General features: G+C 37.9%; 1 protein-coding gene across 2 annotated transcripts in view; it reads left to right on the forward strand.

Moving 5' to 3' along the window:
- pard3ab (par-3 family cell polarity regulator alpha, b) overlaps window positions 1-19,879 on the forward strand; it is a 119,950-nt gene that overhangs the window by 52,087 nt on the left and 47,984 nt on the right. For both annotated transcript variants that reach the window (XM_067452562.1, XM_067452563.1), the window contains exons 6-15: window positions 2,131-2,210; window positions 4,749-4,832; window positions 5,584-5,709; window positions 6,732-7,126; window positions 10,865-11,004; window positions 11,113-11,241; window positions 12,164-12,199; window positions 15,317-15,505; window positions 18,400-18,570; window positions 19,417-19,567. In XM_067452562.1, the coding sequence (XP_067308663.1) occupies window positions 2,131-2,210; window positions 4,749-4,832; window positions 5,584-5,709; window positions 6,732-7,126; window positions 10,865-11,004; window positions 11,113-11,241; window positions 12,164-12,199; window positions 15,317-15,505; window positions 18,400-18,570; window positions 19,417-19,567 (1,501 nt within the window). The remainder of the gene's footprint in view (window positions 1-2,130; window positions 2,211-4,748; window positions 4,833-5,583; window positions 5,710-6,731; window positions 7,127-10,864; window positions 11,005-11,112; window positions 11,242-12,163; window positions 12,200-15,316; window positions 15,506-18,399; window positions 18,571-19,416; window positions 19,568-19,879) is intronic.

Raw genomic sequence — 19,879 nt, forward strand, 5'->3', positions numbered from 1 at the left:
GTCAATGATGTCATACCTGTGTTACCCTTGATTTTCCTTTGATTTCTTTTTTAGTTTATAGTAACCTTGGAAACACCAAAGACACTTTATTATATTATGTTTTATTAGACAGGTGAGCAACTGTTTAAATACATTCATCGACAGAAAACTAATCATTGTTATACCGCTCAACACAGTTAGTCTTGTTGTTTAAATCACGTGTTCTTGATGTACCGCGAGTACCATGCTTTACCATGCCTGACATCGATCTAGCTTACTGCAGTGTGCAACAAGTGTCTTGTAGTAGCCACCGAGCGAATGCAGTGTAGCATTATAACAACTTTCAACACCCTCAAATCCTGAATCTAATATGATAAAACAGCACTGCGTACACATGACCGGAAGAAGCGGAAGTATCCATCTGCAGCTTAATAAAAGCTCCGCGAAATCCAGGCATCATCGAGCTTCGCTTTTATGAATAAGCAACCTCTAGCAGCAAATAATTGCATACAACAAAATAACATATTGTGGCTTTAAAGCTACAGTATGTCATTTTTCGAATCCGCTAGAGGGCGCCTATTCAAAACAAAGGTGTAGCTTGATGATGCCAAGTTTGGTGCAGAATCTTGGGACATGTGGTCTTCACCTCACAGCCGGTGGAAAAGAATCGGGCTAGGACTCGAGCAGAAATCATGTTCATGGATGTGATTATTAACGTCACTGTAGTGTGAAGAAGAGCAGGACAGAGTGTTGAGGAGCTGAGTGAGGCTGCTGGAGCGATTGTTACGCAAACACGCCTCGTGAGCAACAGGACTTTTATTATGACAGGACACCATTTCTAATTTTCTGGTCATGAGTATAAGGTAACGCTGCTCTGTTTATCATATTAGATACATTTAAGTGTGTTTAAAATAACGTTATGACGTTAATCTCAGCGTTCGCTCAGCGGCTGCTGTGACACTTGTTGAACACTGCTAAGAGTGAAGCGTTTCTGCAGAATAAAACCAGAAACCGGGGGTGGCGCAATTGACAGGCGACTCCCTCAGATGTCCCAGTTCCTTGGGGAAAAAATAGCAATTTTCTCAAAATGTACAAATAGTTGGAAACATTTGGGATATTGTAAGAACTCAAATGAACAAAATATACAACACTGGCCTAGTGGTTTAGATATTTTACTACAAAAATACTACATAGTGCACCTTTAATATAAATTACAGACATGACATCTGCAAACTAATGCGCATTTCTCAGTAATTTTGCTTAATTTTCAGACTCAATCATAGGCTTTTTCTTCGTACTAGAACACGTATGCACTCGTGCACTCTTCAAAAGCTGCTCTTTCAATCTCTTGATAAACTAAAAGACGTAAATTCAATTTGTATATATTCAAAATAAAAGATCAAGATAGATAGTACTGGATGTCATCATGCTTTTTTGCTCAAGAGAAAGATTACATTACAAATATGCTTTTCATTTATTTTATCTTATCTTTAATGCTTATCTTGTTTTCTTTTTTTCCTTGTCCTTTTCTTTTTTTTCTTCTTTTTTTTCTCTCTCCTTCCTTTTAGTTCTGCCACTGCCACCGCTCCCTTGAGCTGAATAATTCATGTAACTGTCTCTTGTGTTTGGACCCAGAGTTGCGTGTGTGTGTGTGTGTTTCCTCTTTAATTACAGATTGTATGACAGTATTAGGTCCAAAATAGTAAGATTGTACAAAAACTACCATCAAAGACTTTGAAAGTGTGTATGTGAGAACATATAATTGGTGTCATTGCAGCAGAACATGGACCTGTTGGTTACTGAAACTTTAGTGTGTGTGTGTGTGTGTGTGACTGGTAGTCTGGCACTTCTCGGGTAATCAAGTGACAGTAGTGAGCATGAGCTCTTGTGTACCTCTCACCTGATCCATAGTATATCAGGTGTAACATCTCCTGTATGAACAGAGGATGAATTCCTTCAAACTGTTTAGAAAAAGAAGAACTTCAGAGCTTCTGGCAGAAATCTTGCCCCCGGTCATGCCATGTCACATATACATTGTTCTATTGTTATTCATTGATGTTATATGGTTTGATGTAAAAATGCATGTACTGCTGGATAGGTTTTTGTCCAGTGCAGTGCATTGTGGGTTAAACCGTTTTCTTCTTGTTGCAGGATGAGGAGGAGAACGGTAGGATAGAGCCTGTAGGACGTGCAGATACATGTTTGGAACACATGGGAGTGAGATCGTTGGAGTAAGTGTCACACTCACACATGCATGCGCTGACAGAAACTGTGATGTTATCTCTTATTTTATGTGAATCTCTTCTTCATGCTGTCAGTTTGATTTGCAGGTAATGAAACATTTCAGCTCTTGAGTTTTTTTTGTAAAAGATGACAGTATTTTTTTTTTCTTCCAAAACACTGAGATCAGATTGAAATGTTTTGGATTAATCTCTCTAAAACTGTCATCTGTCATCTATTGAGCCTTTCACAGTTCTGTGTGACACTTTCTAGATATGGATGGCATTGATGTCAAAATAAAAGAGTTTTAGTGTGAATCTTTAGATCCTTTCACGCACATAGTCTTTTCTGGTAAATTACCATTAGAAATCAAGGGCCAGATTTACTAAACAGGGCAAATTAGCGTGAGAGCACAATTCCATAAAAGCGCCGATGGAAGTGGAAAGTTCTGTGCATGATTTACTGATGACGCACAAATTAAAGAACACAGACGCAGCCGGATGCCCGGATCATTTCCATAATGACCAACACAATCTACCAAGAGCAGCGCCAATTACCATCTGGTTTAAGACTTGCTTTTCTGGGGCGTTAAATAACTGCGCAAATACCAGTGAACTGACTAGTGCAAACCTTAGTAAATCGTATTGCGTGAATCATTTAAATTCTCTCCTGCCATAAATCTTGCGCCTGAAAGGGAAAATCTTACAAATGCATACGCAATACGGCCAGCTGCAAAAATAACTGTCCACGCCTTTTTAGCGCTATTTTTTCATTGAGTGTCTTTAGTAAATGCAGAGAATAAATCGGTTTCCTGGCATGAGAAGTTTTAATATTAGCAGTAAATTACCGGTTTGATGCTGTGTGTGAACTAAGAAAATGATTAGCGGACAGTGGTATGAGAACAAACGAGTTCCGAACGCTCTAACATTAGAAGTCTGCTTTGGATCAATCGTAAAGCTCTGTCGAAGCTGTTTCAGTGTCGCTGCTTTTAATAGTTTTTCTATGTCAACATGCTAGACTGAAATCTGACTGTTATGAGACCTCACGCTCGTGACCCTGCCTTCTTTTCCATTAAACAGCTCTGCAGTTATGACAAACTATAGTCTCTGCAATAACTATTATCCATCTTGTGTTTTTAAGAGCAAATATTTGTTCTGTCTGACATCACACGCAACTAAAAATGGACAAAGAGTGAAACTAAAGCACTCCTTATCCAGGTAGATGAAGAAAACAGCACAGCATTTAAAGGTCATTTCCAATGATTGGCATCACAGAGTTAACTGGTGTTTTGGTACTGATGTGCCAATGTCTTAGTGATAAAAAGACGCAATGTCGTCGCTTTTGTGAACAGCACATTTGTGTGTTTACCGGAAATGTTGTTCTGGTAATTTAATTTGTTCGGTATTGGCCGATTATTTATTTTTTTATGTTATCGTTATCGGCCCGATAATACATTTTGACCAATATCTTAAAGCCGATAAATAATAGATTATTTCCTTCAGGTGAGACGCTTCACATTTTTGCAATGATGGTTTTGAATGGCCTAAAATATGATTGAAATCATGTCAAAAAGGAAAATACAGTTAAGTGCAGGTCAAGTCTGTCATCGGCAACTTAAAATTATAAACTTAAAATTATAATTGTGTGCTTGGGACATGACTTTTAGCAAAATTATAATTTCTCATTTATATTCATCGGCCAATATATAAGTTATTAGCAATCAACCAATCTATCAAACAATCAACCTACCAATCAATCAATCAATCAATCAACCAATCAACCAATCAACCAATCAATCAATCAATCAATCAATCAATCAATCAATCAATCAATCAATCAATCAACCAATCAACCAATCAATCAATCAATCAATCAATCAATCAATCAGTCAATCAGTCAATCAACCAATCAACCAATCAACCAATCAATCAATCAATCAATCAATCAGTCAATCAACCAACCAATCAACCAACCAATCAACCAATCAACCAATCAACCAACCAACATTTATTTATACAGCCCTTTACAACACACAAAGTGAACCAAAGTGCTTTCCAATAAAAATAATAAGACAACTAATAAAACAAAACATTTTAAAAGGAAACCAACAGCAATAGAATCTAATATATAATATAATGTAACTAATAAAAAGCTTTCTCAAGGTCAGAACGATTTAAAAATTCAAATACAAACAATTATTGATTATTTGTATTGGCCAAAATGATCATATATCCCTAAGATTTAACTGTCATTTACCGGGGTTGCTGTGCAAAAGGAGCTTTTGATAAAGATAATGACTAAAAAGCTAGCTTACATTTTAGGACATATTTTATAATTTTTAAGGCATTTATGGTCTATATAGACAACATTTACAATGTCTATATACTAGATCCAAGAGTGCCGTTTGTGTGACCGCTGAATCTCAGCAAACTAGAGCATTCGTTCTCTCTGCATGTTGTGACTCTGCCCCCATGGATCTTTATGTGGGACTGTATGCTTATTTACTCTAAGTCTGATCATTTATTTTCTTTTTTGCTCTGGTCCTTCAGTGATATCGTGAAATTGGTGGAAGTGTCCAATGACGGAGGTCCACTCGGCATCCACGTGGTGCCCTTCAGCGGACGAGACCGCAGGTAAAAAAACACCAAAGTCCAATTTTATGTCAATACAAGGGCCTATTTTTATATATATATATAAAATTTTATATATATATTTTTTTTATAATTAACGTTTTCTGCTTCTTAAACTCAGTTCCTAAACAAAATGTTTATGGAGGCAGCACTCAATAAATCATAGTCATATTTTCTGGCGTATCTGTTGGAATATTTTGCATATGGAATAGTATATTAATATATTTAGTATTCATTATGTCTACTTTTTTTGTCCCTGGCATATTCAGAACCCAGCAATAGCTCTGCTTTAGTTAACTTTACAGTCTTTCCTCTGCATCACCTAAATTCACCTTGTATGTGTTCCGAGTGATCAGTGTTTGATTCGAGTTGACTAAATGTTTGCGTGACTCTGAAGAGTCATTGAATCCTCTGCAGAGTGTCCAGAAGAGAAAGAGTATCTTAACAGCGTCTGTATGCGAGCGCTCACCAGGCAAACCAATCTAGCTAAAAGCAGTTTTATATCTCAGTGATCTGCATCTATCTCCAGGCGGCGAGCTGCGGCAACAGAACGCAGAGTTAAAAAGATGAAGAGCGTTATTTATCTTGAGAAATTAGCTTTCGTTCAGAAGTGCTTTATGATGCTGCATTAGTTTCAAGTTCTTTCAATTCGATATCAATCAAACTAATGTTTCATTTCAAATGGATGACGCTTATGACTAAATAAATAATAAATCTCAGGCATAGATCAAGCATTTATGTGTGTGTGCTGCAGGACGCTGGGTCTGCTGGTGAAGCGGTTGGAGCGTGGAGGAAAGGCCGACGTCCAGGGTTTGTTTCAGGAGAATGACTGCATCGTTCGGATCAACAACGGAGACCTGCGGAATGTCCGCTTTGAGCAGTAAGACCTGACCTCAGATGTGTACAGAGAGCTTGTTTGTCACTTTAACTCCTTGCTCTTTCTCATCATCTTCCATAATAATGCCTTCTCTCTGGGCGATTATTGATTAATCATCTGATTGTGGTCAGTCAAAACCACAGAGGATTTTCTACTTGCTACTCCTTTCCCTCCATCCTTTCACACTATCATCCATTCCATCCATTAGTTGCGGTAGAAATAATAAACAAAAATAATGCACATTTTTTAGGTCACCTTTTTATGGTCATTCTTTACCCTCTCGAAATGTTCTGCCTGACATATTACTGCATGCGACAGCCGCGTCAACGATCTGTCACGAGTTATTTTTTTCTGTGACTAACCGACTAATTAAAATATTGTTAACCAAGCATCTTTTGTCGACAAACGTTTATTGGGGGCAGCTCTGCATCCATCCATCCATCCATCCATCCTCATCTCTTCATCCATCTGTTAATTTATTCATCCATCCATTTGTTCATCTGTCTGTCCACCCATCTGTCCGCCTGTGTTTACATTCCATCCCGCCCATTTGTATCTCCTTTTCTCGGATATTAAAAGGGATAGTTCACCCAAAAAGGGAAAATTCTGTCATTTACCCACCCTCAAATTGTTCCAAACCTGTATGAATTGCTTTCTTACGCTGAACACAATGAATAATGTTATAAGAATGTCTGTAAACCAACAGTTGACAGCTCCATTGACTTCCATAGTATTTCCCCCCATACTATGGAAGTCATTGGGGTCCATCAACTGTTTGTAAAAATAATAATCTTTTGTGTTCAGCAGAAGAAAGAAATTCATACAGGTTTGGAAGAACTTAGAAGAACTTAAATTATGACAATTTTCATTTTGGCTGAACTGTCACTTTATGTGAGCCTCCTATATTTGTCTGATGGTGCATTGAAAACCTATCCACTCACACATGTTCAAAAACACTTTTAATTTTAATTCTAAAAATTCATTCTAAAGTACTCATAGACCTTTGTGTTTTTGTATGTTCTCAGAGCTCAGAACATGTTTCGTCAGGCAATGCGTTCTCCCGTCATCCTGTTCCACGTGGTTCCGTCCACCATGAGATCCCAGTATGAGCAGATATCCCATTATGAGAACAACCCCAGAGCAAACATTGACCTTTCTGGACGTTTCAGCCCGGATTCCCTCACCAACGATCTGGTCGGCAATGCCGGACTGGATCACGCCGCTCACCGATTGGCACAGCATAGGCCACACCCACCCAATAACCATTTGGACACTAGCTCTCCCCTCCATCATTCTGTGGGTTCATCAGGGAAACCTCCTTCAGGTCAGGCCTCCTCTCCCCAAAGAGGCTTAAGCCCTGCCCCTACATCGGGCTTCACTAAGAAGGTTGGGCGGAGACTCGGAATCCAGCTTAGAAAAGGTATCACTTTATGCTGGTTGATTAATCAAATTTACAGCATATGTTAATATTTGCTGAAAATATACACTAAATGAAGATATCAATTTTTTTAAGTAATTGTTGGAGACAATTAAATCATTAAATAATACATTTTTTAATTAACAATTTGAATGTAATTAACTGTAATTAATTAAATTTGTAAAATCCCTATACATGTATATATTTTATTGCAAGTTAGTTTTCTTACCTGGATTACTAAATTATGTTGGGTTGTTTTTATTTTATTTTTTAAAATGTTGCATGTGCAATGCTAATGTTAAAATATGGTCTATGCCCTGATTAAGGGTTTGCTAATGAATCCAGATTTGTATTCTTGAGCATATTCCCCATCCTGCAGAGTCTGCTGTACTGATTCTACTGGGAGAATGTTGCTCTGTTTTCTGCCAACAGCTCCTTCCTGTTTGTGTGCATGTGTGTCCCTGCAGTAAAGGTGTAGGATGTGAAATGATTGACAACAGTTGGCACAGGTCTTGGCACCTGTGTGTGGACAGGTGGCCCAGCGGGTGCACGGGGTGGCGGCGGGGTTACGGAACAGCGGTGCAGGGAGCGTTGCTAGGCAGCACCGCGTGTCAGTGTGATGTGTTTCCATATGGCTGTCTGATTCTCTCAGTGTTTTATTGGACCTAAGTCACACACACCGGAAATCTCGCAGTGTTCTTTTTGTAAAGTGTGACTGAACTCTGCCTGTGAGGGCCACTTTCTCTCTCTCATGCTCAGACGGTCTTATCTCAGCCTTCTCTCACGGTCTCCAATTTGTGTACTATTGAAGGCTTAACCTCGGTCTGTTAGGTCAACAGGTCATGATCTTCTGCTGCTATTCTGACCCCCAGTAGTCCAGGTTGCTTCTGTTCTAGCCTTGTAGTCTACATCAACAGGCTGTAGCCTGAAGTTTTCTCTAAGCTGCAAGCTTCTGATGTTGCTCACATGCAGACAGACAGAAATCTGACACAGAAGGCACACTCAGAATGGAGTGGATAAAAATTAGAGAGCTAAATAAATGCATTTAAACTGCAGTCCTTTTACATGTACTTTAACTTTCATTATAGAACTGATGCAGTCAGAATTCTTGTGTTAACCAGTACAGGTTATAGATTGATAAGCCCCTCTCACACAGAGATTCGGGAAAATGCAATTCCAGCACTGATCCCGGCAGTGTTACTAGGTCCCCAACCCAGGATCAAACCTGGGATCAATCTCAGGATGTGTTTGCGTTCACACTCTAGCAATTCAGTGGTAATTTTCTAGGATCAATGCTCTGCGTGAAAGGGGCTATAGGGTCACCAACTAAAAAACAAAGCGTGTTTTAGAAATTCCTTTTCCAAACATATAGGTGGTCAATTAAAACCCCCTTTTTATATAATATAACGTAAAAAGGTTGACAGTGTGAGAAAATATTTTTGTTTTTTTATAATTTAATTAGGGCTGCCCCTGAAGAAAGATTTTTATAGTCAACCAGTAGTCATTCATTTAAGCCACTCTTTGACTAATTGCACATTTAGTATATTAATTTAATTATTTAAAGGAGATTCTAAACCATAATAAACCTTTAATATAGCCTTATGCTGCCTTCATGTGCAATCGGAATTATCGTAAATACGAGTTTCCTAGGTAAACATTGCCCATGAACGCCTTCTGATGTCGTGTTTACCACTGGGAAGTTCAGGAATAATTTTGATACCCAAGTTCCCAAGATGGGCGTGCCATAGCCATTAAAAATGGCAGATGGGAGATGAATTTCTGCTGTGGCAGGTGTTTCATTGTCTTGTCGTTAAAGTAGTACATATTTACATAAATTAAGAATCATTTGAAGCATATTGTGTATTTTAAACACATTGAAAATCGCATGAATTTGACCATCATTCCAGAATAGTGAGCAAGTTGACTATCTAGATAGTGTAGTAAAAGTAGCTATACAAAAGGATCATGTAGGGCTGAAAACTATTGCCATTTTAGTCTTTAAGCAGCCTTTTCTTGTCTACATTATGCCTTTATTGTGAATGTGATTATAAACAGTATGTTTTCGTGTGGGGCTGCTAGTGTTTGCCAGTGATTCTATGATTTTATGGGACCGGGAAATGGTTTTAGTGTTAAAATAACATTTTCCCAAGACGCACAAAAGTGTGAACCTGGCGTCCTCCATTCTTTCCGACAACAAAGCACCTGAAGACAACAAGCTTGTAATCACGACTTCTGAAGTGGGAAGTAGGAAACTTCCGATAGCACGTGAAGGCAGCATTAATATATAGCCTAGTGCATGCATAAAGCTTGCCACACAGCACAGGCAAATGATTATGAATTTTTCAGAAAAAATAGCAATGAAGACATTTTAATTGTTAATTAATCAACTACTGTTGTTTGAGTCCTACTTGACATACTGTACTTATCTCAAGGACCCGCTGTTAATGTCCTCACTGACTGCATGACTTCCCAATTCCTGAGAAGTCATTTTTCTTGTGACTAATACTTTTTTTTTTTTAAATATATTCAAAATTACATAAAAACACTTTTTTGTGAGTGTTACACTTAGCAATTCTTAGTCACTCAACAAGATATTGACATATGAATGTAGTTGAGGGTTGACACCCCAGATTCTCTTTACTACATAATTTATTTATTTTTAGTTATTTATTTACTTTTTAATTTGTTTTTAATTCATTTACTTTCAATTAGTTTTTAATATATTTAAAATCGGTATTTTCAGTTTTATATATTTAAAATGTTTATATATATATATTTTATATATGTTTTATATAAACATATGTTATATATAAAATGTATATATTTTTTATTTATTTATGTTTTTTCTTTTTTTTCTTTAAAATGCATCCAAATTACAATGAAGTGCAACGGCCGTACCGCTACGCTTTGCTGTAATTTGGATGCTCCGCAGTGTCAAAAAGGATGAACAGGGAATTTTGAAGTGATCTCTTCTTGAAAACTGAGAGATATGGATTGGGATGGCAATACAATCACAGACTAACCTAGCCTGACAAGCCAGACCCAATTCAAGATGTTTGGTCTGGAAACTCGCCACAGACAGGGCTCAATCCGAGGGGCGGGATAAACGGTTGTCTTTAAAACTCCCTCTGCACGCGATAGGATAGCGCTACAACCAACCAGAGCAACGAAGGTGAAACAGAGCTTGTTGATAGATTAAACTTTCGCTGTATCCGGTCGGCAAAACTCCAAACACATCTTCCCTTTTTAAGAATGACTTCAGTGCCGTTCTTTGTTCTTTTCTCAGAGAAAAGCTTAACTCCAAGTCTTCCAGAGTCGCAGTCAAAGCTGATTCGAAAGACCGCCGTTCGCCAGTTTCTGTGTTTACTAGAAGCACGCAAACGCAACTCGGCCGTCGTCATTATGGCCCCGCCCACCGACTCTATACACGATGTGATTGGCGCGACCAGAGTTTGCCATTTACAATTCAGAAGAGTATTGAGAGTTGCTAGACGACACTCACGGGCAGATTAGATTTTCTGCCGCTAGGGTGCGTCTAGATTTCTAGGCTAAGACTAACCCCCAGTAAAAGATGAAAATACCTCACTACCTGAATGGGGCTTTATACTGCATAAAAGCCATTTAATAGGGCTTTAATAATCTTACAACCGCTTGCTTATAAGAATGAAATGAATAGTTGTATCTGTCCTTAGGTTTTGAGGGGTTTTTATGTCTTTTAACTGTGTTCTCTGTGTCTGACAGGGCCTGAAGGTCTCGGGTTCAGCATCACATCAAGAGACGTCCCTCTTGGAGGCTCCGCCCCTATATATGTGAAGAACATTTTGCCAAGAGGTGCCGCCATACAGGACGGGCGACTGAAAGCAGGCGACAGATTGCTAGAGGTGAAAAAACTGGTTTTAATATTTAAATAAAAAAGTCTGTATATAAAAAAACAATTATTTATTTGACGAAACTCCAGTCACAACCAAATGACTTTGTGGTTGGCACAGGTCAATGGGGTGGATCTGAATGGGCGTGGTCAGGAGGAGGTGGTTTCTCTGCTAAGGGCGACGCCCATGGGCGGGACTGTGAGTCTTCTGGTGCTGAGACAGGAAGAGGCCTTTCTACCCAGAGAGATGGTGAGAATTTGTCTGTGTGTATTTGAGCGACGGTTATGAGATGTGTGAAATCCTCCTGCTAATGTCTTCAGAAAACTGTCCGCCACAATCGCAGAACGTCTCTGACATTTAGCGGAGGCCCACCACATTTGATTCACTAGTAGTGTGTTTGAGTAAAGCTTATTAAAGTTTTCTTCACACTCCATTTCTATTTGCATTTCAATAAACTATAAAGAGGACTATTTATTTTTCTTGCTTATTTTCTTTCAGTTGATTTTCAACCACTACTTTCAGTTTAGTTTTAATTTTGGTTACACTTTATTTCGATAGTCCACTTTAGACATTCTGCTAACATTCTGCTATAAGTAACTTTGCAACTACATGTCAGCTAACTGTCATTAGACTGACAGGTTATAGACCTGGTAGGTTATGGTTAGGTGTTAGGGTTTGGGTTAGTAGAATAAGTTGAATTGTAGTTGCCAAGTTACTTATAGTCAGTAGAACGTCTGTTGGGGGACCAACAAAATAAAGTTTTAGTAAATGTTAATCAGACAGTCTACAAATACTCTAATGACAGTTAGTTGACATATATTTGCAAAGTTACTTATAGTCAGTAGAATGTCTAAAGTGGACTATCAAGTGTTACCTTAATTTGTTCCTTTGTTTAGTTTCTGTTAAACATTTCTTTTAATTTTACTAGTGATTTTAAAGCATCTCCATAGTTTCCCCTCTTAGTTTTAGAAGGTCAATTCAGGTAAATTGGACTTTCACTTTTCACATCATATCAAAGGCAAAAAGCCAATTTAACTGAATTCACTCTCTTCAATATTAATCCCAGTTTGAGTGATCTTTAAAGATCCATCTTTGGTTGTGTGCATGTGTTGGTTTCATGGGTTTCAGTTTGCAGTATTACCATAGTCCTCTCCTTCCTCAATCTCTTTAGAACACAGAGCCAGTGATGCAGAACACAAGAGAATGGGTAAGAACTGCACACACATCTTCACTCACTCACACTTCTCCACATCTGTTCAGGGCAAGGTTTTTCACTGATGTAGGAACTGTTAACAGAGAGGTTCAGTGCAGTTATTGTCACTAAGTACGTGTATGTGTCTCTGATGATCTTTAACACTACTGATTCAGTCCAGCACTGTTTCTTAAAGGGATAGTTCACCCAAAAATGAAAATTCATATACACACTCTTCATGTTGTTCCAAAAAGTATGACATTCTCCTGTCAAAAAACAAAAGATATTTTGACCAAAAAAAAAAAATATATATATATATATATATATATATATATATATATATATATATATATATATATATATATATATATATATATATATATATATATATATATATATATATATATATATTCCGCCATTAGGGTTGGGTATCATTTAAATGTTAAATCAGATTCCGTTTCTTTTTTCTTTTTTTTATCTATTCCTAATTTTGATTCCAAACATGTAAATCAAACTTGGATATCATTCACATTAATTCTAAGTCTTATTGCGAAACATTTCATTGTAGCTGAAAACTATGAACAAAAATATAATTATATTATATATATATAATTATATAATTATAAGCCTATAATTTAAATATACCATAGCAAAAACAACTAATATATATTTCAAGCATTATTAAAAACAAAAAAACATTTTGACATTCAAATGCAAAAAGATGCTGAAGAGAACTCAGTTCTGTATTTTACACTGTGTATTGAGAGTAGTGTTAATTTTGTCAGCTTTTTTTTCAGTGTCAAATGTGACTTTTAGTTTTTGTCATATTTAGCCAACCTTTTCCTGTTCTTGTTTTTTCAAGTTTAGGGCTGGGCGATAAAACGATAACGATAATTATCACGATATAATTTTCATCGATAAAACGATAACAACAGGTCGATAAATTCTCGATATAATGCTTACGCGCTATGTGTAATGCTGCGCATGCGTATTGCAGACCGGCTTATGGGTGCTTCACGCGGTGATGTTTACAGTCTGTGGCTGACAGGCTTGGAGGATCGGAGTTAAGTGGAGCGATAAAAATGAGCAATAGTGAAGAAAATGTAGCGCTCACGACCAGCTCGGAGGACACAGCTATCGTTGACAAGTTAGTTCGCTCAACTTCTGTGGTTTGGAGATATTTTAGCGATCCCATCCGACATAAAACAGAGCGACGTGCGTGGACTGCTTATCATTTGCTAACGTTACCAAACTATAATCACTAAAACATCGGACTTGTACATCGCTATCATAATTGTTTGTCTTTGGTGATGTATTAATGACTCCGCATCGCCTGTATCAAAAGAGAAATAATGTCATCTGGTGTTTAAAATTAATAAAATAGACTACAGCCCTTACTGGAGATCCACAAATACTGAACTTTTCTCTCTCCCGACCAGCCCACTGTCGGTGAGGTGTGTGTGTGTGTGTCGGTGAGATGAGATGCAATGGTTTAAAGTCATATTAAAATGTACACAAAAGAATCAATAAGAGGAATCGAAATAAAAAATGTATAGGAATTATCCGATTCCTGACCTTAAGTATCCAATTCCAGAATTAGAACTGATTCAATTCCCAGCCCTATTCGCTATACAATGAAAGTCAATGTTTTTTTGTTCCCAATGTCTTTGATTTACATGAAAAAAACATCTTTTGAAACATCCTTCTAAACTGCAGATGAAAGAAAGTCAAAAAGGCTTGAGATGATTGTATGTGACTAAAGGATTTCATTTTCAATACTTTATTGGTGAACTATCACTTTAATCTGACTCACTTTCTCTCTCTGTATCTCAGTCTGTTTGAATGTCTGTCTCTGTGGCGTATTAATAGACAGATCATGCTGTGATCTCCTCAGTACAGTAGTTTTGATTTGTTATAATCACCTAATTGTGATTTGTATTTTTATTTTGGATATGTTATTATCATTATTATGCACCTTATTTTTGAATCGCATTTTGTCTGTATAGAGCCGCAGCTGTTCCACTTCAGAAACACTGTCAGTGCAAAAGCTCACCCCCCCCCTCCCTCCTTTTTGTCTGTTTTTCTCTTTCCCTCACTCTCGCCACTGTTTGTGCATTAACCTCTCAAGGCTGATAAGATCTGCTTTAACAGTGGCGGTCCAGAGAGCACGAGAGAACTAAATGAAAGCCATCCATTTCCTTCTGAACACAAGTGTGTGCGTGTGTGTGTCAGAAGTTGTTACATTAAAGTGAAGGTGATTAAAGCTCAATAAAGATAGACTTTATAGAGCAGTCACTCAGTAGATGGTTGTTAAAACCGTCACATCTCTCTTGCTCTCTTTCTCTCTCTCTCCCACACGTACACTCTCACACATTGGCAGGCGCTAACATGAGGGAGTCATTGGAGAGGTCAGGAGAGCATCAGACGTAATGGGTTTATTATCTATGTGTCTGAATCAGAGAGCAGAGGTTTGGCAGGCATCATTTCTCACAAAGGCTTCCCTCCTTGCCTCATTTACATATGCTGAATTTCTTTCAAAAGCAGGTGAAAATGGCAGCTGTGCATGTCAGTAATGGACAGGAGAGTGACTTGAATCAAAAACCGCTAGTGCAGAGATTCATGGTGTTTATTAAAATCTATTGCATGCTGCAAGACAGAAACTCATTATCCTGTCATGTTTTAAATGGATAATTTGTTAAAAAAATGACTATACTGCCAATGGCATTATTTACCCACCCATTTTGTTCAAAACCAAAATGACTATTTCTTCTGGTTAAACACAAAAGGAATATTTCAAAAAAATATTGTACTGGTGATGCTTCCTGATGAGTTCTCTTTTTGTGTTCCACGGAGGGAAAACAAATAGTTTGGAATGACCTGAGGGTGAAAAATAGTCTCAAGACAACCGATTTGTAGTGTGTGATTGGCCCCAGAGGTCACAATCCATGGTAGTGTCTTAAAATGAAGATGTTTATGTTTTTTCTAACGTCTCTCCAGGCTGTCCTTGTTCCCCCTTTTTTGACTTTAACCGTTGCAAATTAAATATCTGTTTCTAAACTACAGATGACAATGTTTTCTTTGTTTCTTGACCGATGTAATTACAGTTGTGTGTCTCTTTCTGTCTCTCTGTAGAAGGTAGAAGAGGAGGAGCTGGTCTTAACCCCAGACGGGACACGTGAGTTCCTGACATTGGAAGTGCCTCTGAATGATTCTGGCTCGGCGGGATTGGGAGTCAGTGTCAAGGGTAACAGGTCAAAGGAGAGCCACGCTGACCTGGGCATCTTCGTCAAGTCTATTATCAATGGAGGAGCAGCATGCAAGGTTAGATGTATGCACAAAATTTATTTTTTAGCAGATCCAGTTGAAATCTGCATACTTTTTGTAAGTAATGTAAGTAATCTGCATACATTACTTATTTGGGAGGGATATATATATATATATATATATATATTAGGGCTGTCAAAACGCAAATTCATTTTAACGGCACAAATTTTATTAACAAAATTGTATACATTTTATTAAATTGTCTTTTATTTTATTATCTTTAAGCGTGCTTTTTCTGTTTGATCCATGGGCCGTAAGATTCAGCCATAGACGTAAAGGATGCAGCAGCAAACATTAATAGGGAAAGAAAAGGGTTAACAATAGCATTACTCTGAAACAAGTGCAGTTACTGCAGCCTACATAAGCTACCATATTTTCTGTTGAACTTTTATTAGACTCCAAGTCGAAAGAAATTGCTTTTTTACTCTGAGGCTGAGCATATTATCTGCAGCCCGAGCACGATACCCTACAAGCTCACTCTCGCTCATATCCGAGGTAAAACATTAACACTATCACTGCTTACAGTACATGTGTTTTATTGAACTAAATACATTACAATCGGCTAAATACTTTTCTGAACGAGCGTTCCGAAGTCCGTGTTTCTCACACTGTTCGTGAGAATCGCGGACCAGTTCGACGCACACACACACACACACACACACACACACACACACACACACACACACACACACACACACACCTCACCGACAGTGGGGTGGTCGGGAGAGAGAAAAGTTCAGCATTTGTGGATCTCCAGTAAGGGCTGTAGTCTATTTTATTAATTTTAAACACCAGATGACATTATTTCTCTATTTGATACAGGCGATGCGGAGTCATTAATACATCACCAAAGACAAGCAATTATGATAGCGATGTACAAGTCCGATGTTTTAGTGATTATAGTTTGGTAACGTTAGCCTGTTGTAAGTCACCCACTACAGCTAACAAGGTAATAAGCCGGTGTGTGAATGTTGTTAATGTAGATTCACCGCTGTGTTGGGCTCAATGTTATATGGAAGAACTTTGAAGAAACACGATAATTTAATAATTTAATTCAGTGTGGTGAACCTATGATAAGCAGTCCACGCACGTCGCTCTGACACACACACACACACACACACACAAAATACCGCCATTTTAATAGATAGCGTGCAGCTCTTAAATGGGCCGCACTATATTCCTACTTGTAGAATATGGACCTCCAGTTATGGTGATCCGCAGATCCGCATGACAGCTTTCACGTTACCAATTTTTCATACGAACTGTGCCTTGTAATGAATTAAACTGCCAGTGTAAAAACTCTTTTTATTTGTATTCTTAAAGGTGCCCTTTGTAAAAATTGAGGTAAAAATATCCAATAAATGAACTACATGCATCAAAAGAATGAGAAGAAATAAGGGCGATGATGTCATTAAAAAAATGTCAAGTTATAGTGCTGCAGAGATATCAACCTTAACTAGCAGTAGCATTAGTAGCCCCAGCCCGACAGGTATCGTAATACCAGTCTCGGCCATGGGAGGCGGTATGCGGGCAACATAACCACCAGCCAACCTGGCGTACTTGAACCTGATGTCAGTCGTGTGGAAAGTACAGCCCACTACTTCATTTCAGTTCAGGGAAGAGAGTGGACGGATGGCCGAAGCCCTTGGCCCCTTAAATGGATCTGATATGATAAAAATAGCTGTTTTTACCTACACCGGAAAAAGCGGAAGTGCGGGCGCCCGGCTTCTGTGTCCCGTCCCGTCATAATAAAAGTCCCGGTATTCGCGAGCCGTTCAGAATAGGCGCCCTCCAGTGGACGAAAAGTTGCATAGTGCACCTTTAAATTGAGAGAAATTACTGCTTATTCTGAATTTTTAAGTTTAGGCTAAAGATACATGAACAAGTTCTTGGAAAAATACCTATGACCATTGATACATGTCTAGTCATTATGCTCTGAGTATGGTTTCACTAATAAAATAACATGATAATCTACATTAAATATCATATTAATCAAAACTTTATTTGCATTTGCATACTACATACATTTGCATAAAGCATGCATATTTGTCCATACCCATGTTGATTAGAGTATTAAAAACTTGAAACATTAATTTAAGGTACATTTAGAACTGATAAAAATGTGCGATTAATCACGAGTTAACTCATGACAATATACAATTAATTGCGATTAAATATTTTAATCGACCGAGAGCCCTAATACATACATGTTTTTATACATACATACATATAATTATTATTAATGAAATAATTCATATGTAATATATTGTATATTATTGTTTTCAATCATGAAAATTCACTACCATTCTTTAGTTTGGGGATGATTTTTGAAGCAGGTCTCTTATGCACTGACCAAGGTATTTGGTCAAAAATGCTGTAAAACCAGTAATATTGGGAAATATTATTACAATTTAAACAGTTTAAATATATATTTTAAATGTAATTCATTCCTATGAAGGCAAAGCTGAATTTTCACCATCATTACGCCAGTCTTCAGTGTTTGTTTAATTGCGATTAATCACACACTTATCATAAAATTAAGCATAATACATTCATTTCATTAAACGCATTCTTTAGTCATTGACTCCAAAAGGACACCAAATAACCAAATATAAGGAGTCTGTATAATTATGTTGAATAATACATTTATACACACCTGAACACCAAAAAACATTACAAAAAAAGTTACAGAATTCACAGTGTATTGTCTGAATAGTAGACTGGGTAAACAATTTGATTTCGCCCTGCAACTCAGTCTGGAATCCTGTACGTAAATTTTTTGACGGCCCTAATTATTATATAACTTGTTTAATTGTTAGTTCATAGTCTTTTATTATTTTGTTTCTTGAATGGTGTATGAATGGTCTTCATAATCTCATTCTCTGGTGTAGGACGGAAGGCTGCGAGTCAACGATCAGCTAATCGCAGTCAATGGGGAGTCGTTGTTGGGGAATACAAACCAGGATGCCATGGAAACGCTGCGCAAGTCCATGTCAACGGAGGGCAACAAGCGAGGGATGATTCAGCTGATCGTGGCGAGAAGAATCAACAAACGGCTCGAGGTAAAGAGAAGAAGAGTCCAGCTGAGGAGATCATGAAAGCTTTGATCGTCGTTCATTTGAATGTTCATGTGTGAATATCGCTTATGAATTACTTATGTAAATGACATTCATTAGTGCTTTGGGTTGAAATAAAATGGACGTTTTTAAAAACAACGTGACCTGGTTCAGTATATAAATCTCACTGCAGGTCATATCTCTCTCTTTCAGTGTTGATCGTATTTTGTCTTGACACGCATTTGAAATCCTCCAGTTTTGCCTTGAATTTAGAAACAGACAGCTTCAGAGCATCTCTACTTCAGCACACACACACACACACACACACACACACACACACACACACACACACACACACACACACACACACACACACACACACACACACACACACACACACACACACACACACATTAAGGTCGGCCGCATGCTGCTTTCTCTCTTTTTTTCTTTTTCTCCAGAGAACGTCTGATCCGTTTAAAGACCAGGTAATCAGGTCACTACATTTCACAAGTTTGTCCACAAGGACCTTCCAAATGTATTTTCTGTAATTCTAAAGGGAAAATGTATGATGGTCTCTTGCTTTTTTCTGTCACTGGGCTGTTATAAATGGTTGGCTGATGGTAATTGTCTTACCCAGAGCAGAATCATAAATGCACAAGATTTTCCCATCATGCCAAGTGTTCAGTGCCTGACAGGGGTCTTGAGCCCAGCGGAGCTGATTCTGACCGCTCTGTCACCACATCACAAACCACTGTAGCCAATTACATCTCTGAGAAGATAAATCTATAATATAGGTTGTGTGGTTTAATTGAATGATGACGTTCCTCATGTTCATCTGGTTTCTGTCAGGGTGAGAGCCGATGCAGTCCCCGGGGTTTAGAGCGGACCCTGAGCCCGTCTCCTGACGACCACGAGCGACGAATCTCACACTCGCTGTACGGAATCGAAGGGCTTGATGACAACCTGAGGCCACAAGCCAACACAAATAACCGCAAACTGAGTGAGTTGTTACAAAAGTTAAAGTGTGTAATTTCCAACCAGAAAAAATGTGCCCACCTCTCTAAAACAACATTTTTTGTAAATGTTTATTAAGACAAAACCGTGTGTGTGTGTGTGTGTGTGTGTGTGTGTGTGTGTGTGTGTGTGTGTGTGGTGTGCATTAATACATTAAAATGTTAATTTCTGTGCCATTACCATTACAGTCTTCAATTTCACATGATCCGGAAAATCATTTTATAATTTATGATTCAGAAATCATTTTAATATGCTGATTTATTTTCTTTGTTGATTTCATTTATGAATAAAAAGTAAA

The sequence above is a fragment of the Pseudorasbora parva genome, chromosome 9 (assembly GCF_024679245.1).
Source record: "Pseudorasbora parva isolate DD20220531a chromosome 9, ASM2467924v1, whole genome shotgun sequence".
Classification (NCBI taxonomy): domain Eukaryota; kingdom Metazoa; phylum Chordata; class Actinopteri; order Cypriniformes; family Gobionidae; genus Pseudorasbora; species Pseudorasbora parva.